The 16,152-nt window shown below is 32.0% G+C and overlaps 2 protein-coding genes across 4 annotated transcripts in view; one reads left to right on the plus strand and one right to left on the minus strand.

Annotated features, from left to right (window-relative positions):
• LOC127714720 (serine/threonine-protein phosphatase 6 regulatory ankyrin repeat subunit C-like) overlaps positions 1-16,152 on the minus strand; it is a 405,000-nt gene that overhangs the window by 344,724 nt on the left and 44,124 nt on the right. The gene's annotated exons all lie outside the window — the stretch shown is intronic.
• Positions 10,573-14,492, plus strand: LOC127714725 (uncharacterized). 2 transcript variants are annotated; one of them, XM_052220779.1, is made up of 6 exons: positions 10,573-11,075; positions 11,455-11,611; positions 11,983-12,082; positions 12,479-12,853; positions 13,118-13,304; positions 14,007-14,492. In XM_052220779.1, the coding sequence occupies exons 3-6, from the start codon at positions 11,999-12,001 to the stop codon at positions 14,390-14,392; spliced, it is 1,032 nt and encodes a 343-aa protein (XP_052076739.1). In that variant the 5' UTR covers positions 10,573-11,075; positions 11,455-11,611; positions 11,983-11,998; the 3' UTR covers positions 14,393-14,492. The 2 variants fall into 2 exon arrangements, with proteins under 2 accessions (XP_052076739.1, XP_052076738.1); XM_052220778.1 differs by having other exon boundaries at positions 11,455-11,607.

The raw sequence follows: 16,152 nt of genomic DNA on the forward strand, positions 1-16,152 counted from the left end.
TCAAAACAATTTTATAATTTCACATGGGGAATGTTGGTATACAGGGTTAAAAAATCAAAAGTTATGTTAGGATTAATTTCAGAAATAGACCGAGATTTATAATTGTCCAGAAGTTCTTCAGAACCCTTAAGAATCCACATATGGTAAATACCACTACGCGAGTAAAATAAATTTGTCGTTTGTCGTTCAAAGTATTTTCAAATTTATAATAGAACAATAACATAATGACATATAATAGAACAATAACATAATGACGGGATCTTTTAAAGTACAGAGTCACGTTATAAGAACCACAGAAACACAAAAAGTCGCATATACAAAACACACCAGTAAAAATTAAAGATAATACAAACACATTGACGGGATGTATAAGTACCTAGCCACGTCAAATGGATATCACAGAAAACAAACCAAACAGTAAAAGTAATATTAATAATAGAACAAAGACAAATGAAAGAACAATATTACACGTTGTTAAGATGATAAACAACGTCAGTATGCAGAATCTATACTTCAAGACCATCATGTATTGTTTGTGAAGTTGATACGGAATATTTATCAACAAGGTCTTGGTACCTTCCGATGAACTTTTTTAGAAAAAGGACGAGACGTTCTTTGACATACCCCTGGTTCATCAACTTTCTGCTCAGACACTGGTGACGTCCCACAAAGTCTGAGTAAGAGCTGCAAGCTCTTGAATATCGAATAAGTTGGGAAATGTATATCCCATATGCAGGTGAAGTTGGTATATTGCTACTAAGGTGGGGGAAATTTATTATTTTAAAATTAAAATCGTCTCGTTTGTCATAGATTCTGGTACTGAGATGACTGTGTATGTCAAATTCGAGATATAAGTCTAAAAATGAGGCGGAGGAAGCCGTGTCTGTTGTTTCTTTAATTTCTAGTTCTGGGGGATATATTAATGGAACCCAATCAGAAAAGTTCGGATTGTTAATGGAAAGAACATCATCAATATATCTAAAAGTGAAATTAAATAATCTGGCTTCTTTGATCTTCTTGTTTTTGACAAGTGTCTGAAGGAACTCCGATTCATATGAAAATAAGAAGAGGTCGGCAAGGAGAGGCGCACAGTTCGTTCCCATAGGAATGCCGACAATTTGTTGAAAAAGTCTACCTCCAAATTCAACAAATATGTTGTCGATAAGAAACTCCAGCATACTGATCACTTGTTCTTCTGTGTAGCATGTTTTACCCTTTTGTTCACTATTAACAAAATATGCCTTATGATATCCCAAAGTAATAAATTTATAGCGTATGCTACCATTTTTATGATGAAAGGCATTGTGGATTATTTCTTTCAAGCTTCTGTCCACGTTTGGTAGAAATCCGGGATAGTTTAAGAAAGTTATTAAAATTTCATAAACTTTAACCACAGAGTGAATACTTGTGGACGCCACCGACGACGACAACGGAATGTAGGATCGCTATGTCTTGCTTTTGCGACAAAAGTCGCTGGCTCGACAAAAACGAGAAACGAAAAACACTTATGAACCACATCAACAAACGACAACAACTTAACAACAGGTTTCTGACTTAGGACAGGTGCAAACAAATGCAGTGAGTTTAAATGTTCAAAAGCCTTATTATACGAATAATTCCAGAGACTTACGTTACAATGTTCTTACTATGATATTTTCAGAATCGTATGTGTTAATTTAGAGCAAAAGATATAATTTTGTCAGAAACAAATATGATTCGTACAAATTTAAATAGCTTAGAAAATATCCTTTTACCAAATGATGAGAACATTTTTTAATTTGTAATACTTGTTACTCCATGATCTATCTCTGACACGACTTCTCGTCAAGAATATGCATGAAATGTTTGCCACTGGACGTTAAGCAGTCAACTCTCAATCAATCAAAGTTTGCTCGTAAAAATGAAGTAAACAATATAAGCTACAATTGTATCCATCACTTGGTGTCTGTTGTCTGTGTGTTCCGTAAACATACTGAATTTGTTTTTGTCCAGAAATATATTCCTTAAACGAGTTCAAGTATGTAAATATATTCATAGGGTTATGTGGTAGTTGAAATTATTCAGTGCAATCATTTTGTGTCCGTCGTCGTCTTTCATACATATCAAATGTTGTATCCACTGTTTGTTGTTCATGTGTTCGTCGTCTGTTGTTTATGGCAGTCAGGCCTCGGTCTTTAAATTTTAGCCTCCACTTAAGTAATGACCAATCATAGGGGTGTGCTTTTTTTCCCTCGGGACAAACACTTTTTCTTTACTAAAAAAACACTTAACAATTTTCTATATTTTATCATAAATTAACCGATGCATACTTTAGATTTTAAACTGTAGAAGTTGAATTTAAAAAAAAGATTTAAAAATAATGATAAAGTATTTTTATGGTAAACAAATCTAGTGTCTGGGTTATTTTTTTATGCAAATCATTAAATTTTCATTTTATTTAAGATAATAGTGTAACCAGTTATGTAATTTCACTCGTGTCTTACGGTTCACGGATTTTCGGCAAAATTAAAGAAAAACCGGCACGTGCTTAAACATTGGTCAATATTATTCATTTATTGTGGTGTCTTCAACCTATACCAACATCAAACAGGGGCGGATCCAGAACCTTGATGTCTGGGGGCAACATGAGACCAAAATTAAATATTTATTTAGAGATGTATATATGCGAGTGTGGGTGGTAATGGTTTGGGGTGTCAGATCATCGTTTTTATAGTTCTATATCTTTAAATTGTTTTTATTGTTTATTCTTCTGCCAATTGATCTGTATTATAATTGTCCTAAACATTCATGTAATATTTGCCACTGGACGTTAACCAACCAACAATCCCCTCTTTATTCTGTTATTTATATCTATTTATATTTATTGGTCCCATTATTCTCTTTTCTGTAAACCCCATCAGTGACCCCATTCATATCCCATAAATGGTGACCATTCATAGCCTCATGCATGTATGTACGTGGTAATTGAAACAGGAAAACTATACTATCATATATTACTGTATGCTTTGACCATGGAAGTAATATTTGAATATTTAAAAGGAATAACAACGACTAATTAGCATGTATTTATGGCCTACAGAGCTCTGTACTAAAGTCATATGATTTTATCCAATTATAGTCTCAGTGGCAAGACCCCTTTGGTTACTATCTGTGATACCGCGGTTGTAAAATGGCATCTGGAATTTCTTATCAGTCACATGATTTTATCGAGTCCGGTAATTATGAATCACCTGTGGGAAATCCCTAGTTTATTAACAACAAAGTGGCGCTGTATCATATAAAACTTCTACCTTCAGAAAGAAATCGAATTTTTCTTTCCTTTTAGTAAGTTTTATAATATTCTGTTAGTTTAATTAAATAGGTGTATATTTTAAGTTTAACAACAATAAGTAGCTAAATCTTAATTCGCGTTTAAAAACATAATAAATAAAAAAAAAGTAATATAAAATAAATATAATTATTACCATGAACAAAATGGGTAATAACAAAAGGAAAATTGATTCAAGAAGTCCACAACAAGGGGAACCACCTGATTCCAAAGCGTAAAACCAAGTCAAGGTACTACACCTCCAGAACAACATCAGTACGCCAAAAAGCAAGGGCAAGGTCTTAGTCCAAATAAAACTAAAATAAAAAGCCCGGAATCACTAAATGATAAGGGCAAAAAGATGTTTCCTCCTAACGAAACCCTTATTATATCACCAAGGGCAAAACAGTTTCTGTTGCTGACAATAAATTCACTACACTATCTGATAATTACAATGATAGGTAGTGTCAATGACCAAGCTATAGAAACCAAACCACTGAAGAACAGTGTGCTGGTTTAAGCTCCATCAGAATCAATTAGACGCAAAATATTAGGCCTGAATAAACTTGGTAAATTCCAAATAAACGTGACTAAATTTGATTCGGAACATAAAAATAAAATAATTAGTCAGGCAGCAAATAAAAAAGAAAAAACTGAAAATAAGGCCAATAAGGTTAATAAAAGTAGAGTCTATAAAGTTATACCTAAACCTGTTGATACGGATATCATAAACATTAAAAAGCAGGAAAGTATGCTAAGACAAACAGGGATTGACATAAAAATAGTAAAACAATTGGGTAAAGCTGGATATCTTTTAGTTACCCTAACTGATAAACACTCACAACTTAAGTCTATCCCTTTATACGATCAAGGTCAAGAATATGATTTATTGCCATATAAGCCTAACCCTAAATTTTGTACCAAATGCGCAAGTTAAGGTCATTATGCCAAACAATGCAAAAAATCAGCCAATACATGTATATGATGTGCAGGTAAACATGCCACCAAAAACTGCAATAATAAAATAACAAAATGTAACAACTGTGTCGGTAACCACCAGTCAATAGATAAATCATGCCCTCAATACATATTTCAAAAACAAGTCTTGGAAAATATGTACTGTAATAAAATGCCATTTGAACAAGCTAAACTAAAGGCACAACAAAAAGGTGAAACCATAACTAAATTAATTAGCTCTCCAGTGTCAAAAGGTGAAACCAGAACTAAATTAATTAGATCTAAAATTGTATCACCTGGTAAATCATACGCTGACAGTGTTAAATCAAAAGTAATTAATAATGACACCGCTATAGTTAACGAAAATGAAGCCAATGTGTCACAGGTAGATAATCCAGAAATAAAGATAGATGTAATTACTGACAATGAGACTGTGAAAACACAAATAGAAGATCAAACACCCAGTATTCCTAATAAAGATAGAAAAAATATGTCAGATATACGCAAAAATATAATTTAACCACCAAGCAAAGACGTAAATGATCTAAAAAACTGGGAAACACTAATTACAGGAATACGGAATATTGCGACCCAACAAGGTGATGCCTCTGTTACCATCATGCAGCTATTTGTTAACTTTCTAAAAAATCAATTCAGTACGGACATACTGATCGACGTAAATAATTAAAGAAATAATAAACAATAAGTAATTAAAACAATTAATTTACTGTAATGGGGTTACACATTTTACAGTGAAATGCGCGCTCACTTTATGCAAACGCAAATTCCCTTAAACATTATTTAGACATGCACACATAATAACCCAGATATTATTTGTGTACAAGAAACTCACTATAAAGACAATAGGTATGTAAAACTACAGGGCTACCATCCACCCATCATCCGAAATAGAAAAATACCGATTCAACCTAAAGGTAAAAATATAAAGAGAACTCATATAGGAGGAGGAGTAGCCATTTATGTTTCGATTCAAGTTAATTTCTCACAACTAAATTTTGATACTGATAGCATAGAGGTAGTAGGCGTATCTGTAAACTGTCAAAATAATAAGATCAATATAGTTAATGTGTATAGACCCCCCAATCAAGATATTAAATTTAATGACTATCAACAAGTAATGCATAATCTAACAGATAATATAGTGCTACTTGGAGATTTTAATAGTAGATCCTCGTTGTGGGGGTCTAACACAACAGATAGCAATGGTAACATTATAGAAAAGGTCAAAATAACATGATAATTTTAAACGACGGTACCGGTACATTTCGAACCGTCGGAGGTGACCGAACACATATAGATCTAACGTTGGTCTCCGCCTCACTAGCCAATGACAGCCAATGGTCAGTTTTAGACGATAAACTAGGTTCAGATCACTTCCCAGTACTCACTGTTTTAAATGCAAAACCGGTTAAAAATAAAGTTTGCACGGCTCCACAAAGATGGATTTACGATAAAGACGATTGGCACATGTTCACTACTCTTTGTAACGAAATAAATATAGATAATATACACCATGACGATATTGAAATTTTCAACCAAACTCTATGCGAAGTTGTTACTAAAATCGCAGACGAAACAATCCCGAAAACTAGTGGTACAGTTCATGCAAGAAAAAACTGTCCCTGGTGGAACAATGATTGTACAAATGCAAAACAAAATAAGCGTCATAAACACAGAGTTTATGATAAAACAAAATCAGAACAAAATCTTGAACTTTATAAAACAGCAGTTAAAGAGTTTAAACGTATCACTGATAAAGCAAAAACCGAGTACTGGCAAAATTTCTGTAACAAACTTAATTATAAAACTAATGTAAAACTTTCTGGAACACGGTTAAAGTTCTCAAGGGAGCAAAAACGTCCACCCTACCGACACTTATTTCTGACTCCAAACAAGCGGTATCAAATGTAGATAAGGCTAACATGCTAGCCGGAACTTTTGCCGAAGCTTCCAGTGATAATAATTTAGACCCCACGTTCAGAACACATAAATTAAAAACTGAAATAGAAAATCCAATTAATAGGGATGACGACGAACAACACAACAGGTCAAAGTTTAATATACCATTCAACAAAAACGAGCTATATAAGGTGCTTAAGACCAAGAAGACAACAGCGCCCGGTGATGACCATATAACATACGAAATGTTCAAACATATGCCTGATAGTATGATCGATATTGTGTTGCAATTAATCAATAAAGTGTGGGTAACTGGTCAACTACCACACAGCTGGAAACATGCAAATGTAATCCCTATACTAAAACCTAATAAAAATAAGTTTGACCCTAAATCATACAGACCTATTTCTCTTACATCAAATTTTTGCAAACTAATGGAAAGCATTGTCAATGTTAGGCTTAAATATCTATTAACGGAAAAAAAATATTATAAAAGAAACACAAAGTGGGTTTCGTGAAGGTCGCTCTACAATTGACCACTTATTGCGTCTCGAAACCGACATTAAAAAAGCCAAAGTACGTAAACAATTCCTACTAGCCGTATTTCTCGATATTGAAAAAGCATTTGATCTAGTATGGCGTTATGGTTTATTAAAAAAGTGTAAAGATTATGGTATAAATGGTAGGTTATTTAACTTCATAAAAGACTTCTTGCAAGATGGAAAAATACAAGTAAAAGTAAATCAAGACGCCTCAGACGATTACGATCTCATGGTATTCCGCAAGGTAGTGTCATCAGCCCCACATTATTTAATATCATGATAAATGATTTAGTAGGTCTGGCTAAAAAACCCGCAGTAATGTCACAATTTGCCGATGACAGTGCCATGTGGTATAGAGGTGGAAATATTAAATATCTTACTATCTTACTAATAAAATGCAAGAAACACTTAATAACATTAGTGCATGGTCTAAAAAGTGGGGTTTTAAAATCTCTAAAACAAAAACAGTAGGAGTTATATTTGGGGATCGTAAAATTTATTCCGTTAACCTAATGCTAGATAACCAACCTATCAAATTTCAGAAACACGTCAAATTCCTTGGTCTCATATTTGATAGACAGTTAACTTGGAATAAACACGTAAACTATTTACAAGAAAGATCCAAAGCTATACTAAACTTACTCAGGTATGTTCAAGCAAACAATTTTGGCATGGGTACTGATTCACTACTTATGCTATATAATTCACTACTTAGATCGATACTGGACTATGGCTGCCAAGCATTTAATTCTGCCTCACTATCGGTAAAATCTAAACTAGATACAACACAAACTAAAGGTCTTCGCATAGTACTAGGGGCTCATAAATCGACCCCGCTAGAAACAATACTAGCTGAGTCAGGCGAAATGCCATTACAATTAAGAAGAGACCACCTTTCGCTTAAATATTATGCTCGTACTAAACAAAATCCAACAAACCCAGCTAATCAATTAGTAGATGACTGTATTGAATATTAATCTTTTAATCATAAATGGAATGAACATAATATACCATACGGTTTTATAGTTCAAAATCTAATTAAAGATAACGATTTAGACAAAATAAATTTGGTAACAAAGAAATCTCAAGATCCTCCGCCATGGATTGTAGGTCAAGCAACAACATCCAGTAACATCAAAGACAACGTCAGTAAAAAAGAAAATCCTCATATTGTTAAGTCAAAAGCGTTAGAGTACATTGACAATGCTTATAAAAATCATTTAAAAATATACACCGATGGCTCAAAAGACCCAGCCTCGGGTAAAACTGGATACGCCTTTCTTATGCCATCAAAGTTGATTGCAAGTTATAAACGCACGTCTGACAATCTTTCAGTGTACACTACAGAAATGACGGCTATCTACCAATCATTAAAGTGGTTATTTTTCAATCAAAAATCAGGACAAAAAGTAGTTATACTCACTGACTCGTATAGCGCTATCCAATGTATTTAAAATGGTACATCAAGTAGACCCGACATCTTAGAACCGATACAATTACTAGTTTGCCGACTCAAACAGAAAAATATTGAAGTCACCATAGAATGGATACCAGCGCATGTTGGTATCTTAGGTAATGAACAGGTTGACAAACTAGAAAAACTAGCACTATCTAAAGATAAAATCGATCTAAACATTAGCCTTAGTGCAAACGAATTCATAGCAATAACAACAGCATTATATAAGAAAAAAATGGCAAGCTAGGTGGGACAACTCAGGATACCCATGGAGTCGTTGTGTAAATACTACAGTTAACAAAAAACCTATATTCTATAAAGGTAACCGTTACCACACAAAAACAATAACTAGGCTTAGTCTGAGTACCACTTTATTACCAGGTCAACTAGGCCAATACATCATAAATATATCACCTATGTGCAACACATGTGGCACCAAAGAGGATATACAACACGTACTAATTGACTGTAGTAAACACGCCAAAGCTAGACAAAAACTACAAATAAACTTAAATAAGGTCACCCCTCAAAACCTAAATGTAAAAATATTACTAGACCCTCCAAAAGAAAATCAACAATATATCTGGTCATGTTTGATACAGTATATTACAGACATAGACTACCATAAGGTTATATAAACTAAATGCCGTTCCACTTAAGGGCAAATTCTTATAAGGGTTAAATTATCATTTCGGACTTTCTCTAAAACATACTTTAAATCAATTTGTAATAGGCGTGTTATATTGGTTCATCCGTAGCCCGAAGTGCTTGGTGTCAATATAGCATATAAAATGCGACGAATCATATTTCATCGTAAGCCCCCGCGGTGAAGTGTGTATCGAATCGGTTTAAAGGCTAATTTCGGATAAGGGTTCAATAGGTACTTCTGTTTCGGCTCCTGTCAAAATTGTTTATTAATTAAATTGTAGTAGGCGTGTTATATTGGTTCATCCATAGCCCGAAGTGCTTGGTGTCAATATAGCATATAAAATGCGACGATACATATTTCATCGTAAGCCCCCGCGGTGAATGTGTATCGTATAGGACAGTTTAAGGATATATGTTTCTTTATAGGTAGTAGTATGTCTTTTTCTCATATTATTAAAGTTATAAAAATCTAAAATGCTAGAATGTGCTAACTGAACAAAGAACTAAAAATCGCTCACATCATTGGCTTTTTCTTTTTCCAAATTAGCGGCTCCCAAAAATATTTATTTTTGTTATTTTTGTGTTTAACTTTTTGGACTTTCTTTTTTTTTTTAATTTTTATTCTACCATTCATTTATTAAAGCCGCACGTCAAATCAAAGACTTAAAAAATGGTACTTTGCAAGATCTGGTTTGCGCTAACCCAGTTTTAATTAGCGTGGGGCGTTTGTCTTCCTGCGGACAGCGTTCCAGTGTACTAGCACTATAAAGTCCTCATTATAAGTAGGCTAGCACAAAGCAGTCAAAATTATACATACATCCTTTGGTTTTTTTATTTATTTTATTTTATTTTATTTATTTATCTTTTTTTTTTGTACATACAAAACCGTTTACTAATAATTTTTGCAAAATTCACATACACATATTTAGGCCTATTTCGATTAATACAAAATATTTGGCAACTAAATTCACATACAAAATTTGGCAAAAACAAATTTATCTGCTGTTTACTTGGCTGCTGGTGTACCAGGACAACGTTGCTGCCGGTCACTGCCGTTTGCTTTGCTTAGCTTTCCTCCTATTCCTACTTTTGGTGGCTCCGTTTTTTTTTTGTTTTTTTTTTAAATTCTCATTTCTATGTTCTTTTATTTTATTTAAGTTCTATTTCATTCATTTACTCATCAAATTATTTATTTTTTTGATTATTCTAAAAAAAATTCTATATTTATCACTCAAATTATTCAATTACCCTATGGTAAAAACAAATTATTTAAATGCCCAAAAAGGCGCAAGCCAGGGCCGACCGTGCGAGGGCTGTATAGCCAGTCAAGGTCGTTAAAAACTCCCATCATCAGAAATCGAATGATGTATTTTAACGTGAAAAACTACAACAGTTTAACATGGACAATTATATTTATTTTTGCATATTTTTGCTTTTTAATGTTTGTTTTAAACTGATCTAAAAGTGTTTTCCGATTAAAAGCGGATCACGAGTAAAACCAGTTTAGTTATAAAGTAGATATTTACTCTTTGTAGGACTGCCGAAATTGGCTTTAAATAGAAATCATTTTGTTTACTTTTAAACTGAACATAACTTGTACCTTAAGTCTGTTTCTGGCATCTATCAAATATAAATGTGTAGGCACTTACTAGTATATAATGTTTTAACAAATTGTATACATGGTATAAATATATGTATGATAATGTTTATTTAAATTGAAATATTTTTATTTACAGGTCATTGATTTGAATTGAATGCACCATGGAGCGGAAGTTTTTGTTATTAAATTATGGTGAAAGGACAAAAAAATATCTGTGACTAATGATTTAAATGTAAATTTTATTCAAGAAAATGTTCAATCAAAATTTGGTTTGAATGATCATGATGTACATCTCCAAATTTTAGACAATGATGTAGGAGAGAACATCGACTTGGATTCAAATGAAGATATAAATTTAGAATTAAATATAATCAGAGTAAAAATAACAAAGGCATTTGTAAGTGCGGATTCCCAAGAAATTCCAAGAACAACAGCTTGTACTCCCTCTACGTTGCCAATTGTGAATGAATCAACAGAATCTTTCAGTACCTGTACATCACCAGTACCTACATGTACATCTACATGTATCAACTTGAGCAGCCCATCTAGACAAGTACCTACATCTAGCAACATATGCACAAACAGTCCATCTGGAGTAGAGATTATTGGTAGTGATGTGCCGACCACAAAAAAACAGATAACACGGTGAGATTCAATGGTGTATTTTTTCTTGTAAAATATTATACTACATTAATTGTTATATTAAATTTTTAATATGGTAACGTTTTAAAGAATATTGTGTTGTTGATTATTCATAGTGTGGACCATTGTTTATCATGTTCAAACTATCAGTACTATGTTATACAATGAAATAATTTGCATTTAATCAATCTTTGGTTGATCTATTTAGACTGGTTTATACTATTATCTTTAATTAATGTTTCTGTAATCACCGTCCACAGTCAAAAAGTAATGAACAAATCTTTAAGTGACGTGTACAGTGTAAAGGAACGGATCCCCATATTATTAATTTAACAAGGGTTCATTTATTATTGTTTTTAATACACCTTTTATTTTGGTTTAGGAAACAATGGCCTAGAATTTACCACTTTCCATCTGCCAGTGCACCTAGGGCATTATATATCAAAATAGAAAGAAAAGAACCTCTTGAAAAATCAGACAGAAGTCGACTGCTGGATACAATTTATAACAATGTAACGCAGTTTGAAGGTGGTCTGTAAGTAATAACATGTAGAATAAACGATGTTTTCTTTTTAAAATGAATATTATATGTGGTTCATGTATGATTGGCAATGAGACAACTCTCCAATAATAACAGGTAATAAAAAAAACATGTGTCTAAGTCTTACATTATTGTCTGGAATTTTTCTTTAATACTACTAGTATTTTTTTAAGGAAGGATAAATTCTGAAACACAAAATTTACATTATACACAGGTTTCCTGGTTATAGACCAACTTCCTTAAATCAACAGATCCAAATTCTTGGGTTGAGAAACTTTATCACAATTTTTGGGTGGGTTTCAATTTGTCATAGGAATAAAATCTGGGAAAAATATGTACTTGCAATGATATGTGAATTATTTTTTTCAGCTACCCCTCATCAGACATGTATGACCAGATAGTGGACGGGATTCTTAGGGAATTTCCCATGCTTATGCAAGAAAGTGGAATACCTCTTCAGTCTGTTAGAGTAAGTTTGAAAGAAATTGCTTTTCATATACTATGATATATATCTCATGAATTCGGAAATGCAAAAGAATAATATATTCAAGACTTAGAAAGTTTTCAATTGTCAAAAAGAAAGAAGAAAAGTTTATTTGGAAAAAATTTTACATGTTCAATGGATATTCTCATTGTTTATGTTTTTACTAGTAATCTACTTCAAGAATATATGATATTAGAGTGTAGCCTGAATGTATGATATCCACCAAGTAGATTTTTCAATTTTTCTTGTGATTTCTTTACATAAGTTTTCACAATGTAATCTTGTATGTTTGTAGTAAACCTAAAATACTGTGAAATAAAAAAAAATATATCCCCTTTCTTGATGTGACGTTAAATTTAGAATTACTATCTACTTTTAAAGGTCTATTGGAGAGAGAAATTAAAATATAAATGGCAGAATGAAAGAAAATCAAAAGATAAAAATCTCCCAGAAGTAAAGGCAAAGAAGAGGAAGGTAACGACCGAGTTGAAAGATGATATTCCAAAAGCCAAGAAAAATTTGACATGGGGAATGTCGAATTATTTGCCGATGAGGCCAGATTCGGAAGATTTGGAATCCATAAAATTGCACAAAACTTGGCTAAAGCAGGAGTACAGAAAAGTTGACCAAGATTTTAGACTGGTTGACTTGAAAATGGGCCTGACATTTCCTGACAGAAGAAAAGATATAGTTCAAGATGGAAATAGTTTATCAGAAATTATTAAAGAATATCCATTTTTACAAGACAGAAGACAGGTATTATGTTTTTCAGAACTTTATTGTAATGATCAAAACACGGAGTAATGTTCTGAAATCTTGATTTTGAGTTATTTCCTTTTTTTTTGTTTTGGTATTAATTTTTTTTTATTTTCTCTCAACATTTATGTATAAAAAGTTTTTAAGACAACCATAACTTTGACAATCCGTGATGGAATTTTAAGAAATTCATTGCTATTTTTAGACACAATATATCATGTATGTACTGTATATATTTATTTATATTGTCTGCCTTAATTACAGTTACTTCAAGAATTTGCCAGACTAGGACCTAATACAGAAAAAAAAGAATTGGAAGACCTCTTTTTTGATGGTTTGGATTCGTACAGAGAAGTCATAGTGAAGTTATCCAAAGGGAAGAAGCTGCATAAATTTGAAAAAGAAATTTATGATTTAATAGCTGTACAAAGATCTGATGACCAGAGAAAATGTAAGTTTATTATTTTATTATAGTGTTTCTCTAGTTGAAACATAATTTGTTGGTACAACTATAGTATTTTTTAAAAATCTTTTTGTCTTTGGTATGTTTAATCTAGCTTCCTTTGAACTGATCCCTTAAATTGTGGACTAGCATGTTAAAAAAAGGACTCAGTGTGTCAGTCTAGAAAAAACCAAAGTTTATATTCATATCACATTATCATGTTCTCATCCTGAATATGCATTTAATTTAACAGCCATCAATAGATCTATCAAAACAAAAACACTAGAAATGAGATTTTTATAATAATATAAAATTATATAAGGCATATACATGTATAATCTGACTATTGAATAGATGATATAGAATTAATATTACATGTACTGTGGTATATGAAAGATAGTTTTTATATTAATTTTAATATTTATTATTAAATGACTGAATTTTCTGTTTTCTCATTAACTAAAAGAAATCCTTTTTGATAAAACGTTAAATTCACCGCAGCAAAAATCAAGAGAGGTTAACAATTCTGTATTTCGGAACAAAACTGGCAATGCTCGATAAAACTTCGCCCTTCCCCAGTTTTTCAGCCTCATACAAAAAAGTTTATATTTTTCTGACATTGACCATATATCATTCATATATATATATATAGTACAGAATGAGTGTATTTTTGTATAATACAACTGTATGATGTTATATTTGTTGTTTCAGACACAAGTCAGTGCGCAGCCATCTTAGGAATTGCATTGCTTTTGAAGGAGAAGTTCAATCAGGTGCTGTACTTCAGTGATTCCGAAGAAACAGAAGAACCATTTCTTCTGATAATCAAAGACAGAATTTTAAGTATGGGGAATGACCTATTTGAACTGAAGGTAGATGGGGATGTGATATTCAGATGTGACACTTTTCTTGAATTAATTACTGGATTGATAGCTTCAATTTATTGTTTCAATTTAGTCTATCCAAAACCTATTGAAAAATCATTGTTGTTTATACAAAATTGTATCATGAGTTTAAATGATGGTGGGAAGGTTGATAAGAAGATTTTATCAGTAATAACAGAATTAAACAGAGAGAAAACTAAAACATTAAATTAGTATTTGAATTTTATGAGATACTGTAAAGCTGTCTGAATCAAAGGATCATCTGTTGTCTACCTCATTTTTCTGATGTAATATCACAAAAGTCACACTTGCATTGGTTAATAATTGGTTAATAATAGTGTTTTTTTCTTCAATTCTATTTGACATTTTTGTAATCAATTGCAAAATATTGAAGCTTGAATCTGGATTATAAAATTTAGAATTAAAACAAAATGAAACAAACAGATAGATTTAAAGAACAGTAGGTAAAAGTTATCCTTATGCCATCCTTTCGGTTAGGTGTAATGATCCTACCACTATTGGAAAAGGCTGGGTGAGCTTTTGAGATAAAGATAATAATGAATAAGTTTTTAGAATTGCCAAAAAAATATGAATTCTAATACATATCTTTCGATAATGGTTAAATATCGCTGAGAGTAGGATAGTGTATTTCCTATAGCTATTGATGAGGTTTTGATACTAATAAGAGGATCATTATGTATTTCCTCCTTTTTTTACTTTATCGGTTATTGGTGTAGCAGTTATCAGTTATTAGTGTAGATGTAATTAGTTGTTAGTGTAGTTTTTGTTACATTGTTAGAATCTTTTTTTTATGTCAAGAAATGGTGTTGAGCAGTTTTTAATTACCTCATTCGATATACATGTAGTTCACATTTTAAAAAGAATAACTAGTGCCAATATTTTTGTATTTTGTATTTTTTAATTATTTTTTTTTAGAATTATACATACAGTTATAATATTAGATTCAACTTGTAGTATTTTGTATACATATTGAATAACAATTGTTCTGAAATTGTTTATGATTAGTCATGAAAGTCAAATTTAGATAATTTGTCATTGATACCAGCCTGGCCCATAATGTTTTTTTTTTTTATTTACTGTTAAATGTAAATTCTGTAATGTTCGTAGCACTGAAACTGTTTACAATATAGAAATGCATATATCTTTTTTTTAAGTTTGTCATTGATAAGATATTTTTACTGTTTTTCTGGGTATCCTGCATGTGTCTTGCTTATTAATAGATTATATCATAATTATGAGAATTTGTAGCGATTCATTTTTTTTAAAGAAAATAGTGTAAAATTGAATAGATGTTTCTGTCTAGCTTTATGTATATAGTTAAGGTTTATAGGTTTAGCAAATACAAAGGCCATCCCAAAGAAAGTTTGTCACAAGCTCTTTTAGAAGAAAGGGTGTGGGTGTTTATTTTTACCTTTCTCTTTTTATCAAGTGACTTATAATGGAATTATAGTATATCTCAACTTAAATTTTGAATACCCCAACATGTTTAAAATACTGAAAAATTCATTAACGCAAGTGCTTGAGTTATGAGCAGTTATCAGTGTTGTCTAGATCCAGTGGCGGATCCAGATATTTTCATAAGTGGGGGCCCACTGACTGCCTAAGAGGGGGCCCACTCCAGTCATGCTTCAGTGATTCCCTATATAATCAACCAAATTTTTCCCACAAAAGGGCCCCCCCCCCCCTAAATGCGCCTCTGAGATGTCACACTTCTGTATGGAAAGTGCTGCTACACATAAATTAAAGGATACAGGTTAGATTTTTTTTTATTCAAAACCATAGGCATATTATATAGGTAATCGTTTTTATTCAATGAACTTGATGTGCCTGTTTATTAGTGTAGATAAATGTTAATAAAATGTTTAAACCTGGAATATTTCTATGCATGCCTTTCTCAGTGTGTAATGTTTAACTTGACTGATGTCCTTAAACATAAATAAATGTATACCAAT

This window comes from Mytilus californianus, unplaced genomic scaffold (genome assembly GCF_021869535.1).
Source record: "Mytilus californianus isolate M0D057914Y unplaced genomic scaffold, xbMytCali1.0.p SCAF_9, whole genome shotgun sequence".
Classification (NCBI taxonomy): Eukaryota; Metazoa; Mollusca; class Bivalvia; order Mytilida; family Mytilidae; genus Mytilus; species Mytilus californianus.

What these genes read in the sequence shown, in the direction of transcription:
- LOC127714725 (XM_052220779.1), top strand. Translation starts at nt 11,999, where the DNA reads ATGTATGACCAGATAGTGGACGGGATTCTTAGGGAATTTCCCATGCTT. An exon ending in TACCTCTTCAGTCTGTTAGA is followed by an intron (nt 12,083 to 12,478) that starts GTAAGTTTGAAA and finishes CTACTTTTAAAG; the next exon opens with GTCTATTGGAGAGAGAAATT. An exon ending in TTTTACAAGACAGAAGACAG is followed by an intron (nt 12,854 to 13,117) that starts GTATTATGTTTT and finishes CCTTAATTACAG; the next exon opens with TTACTTCAAGAATTTGCCAG.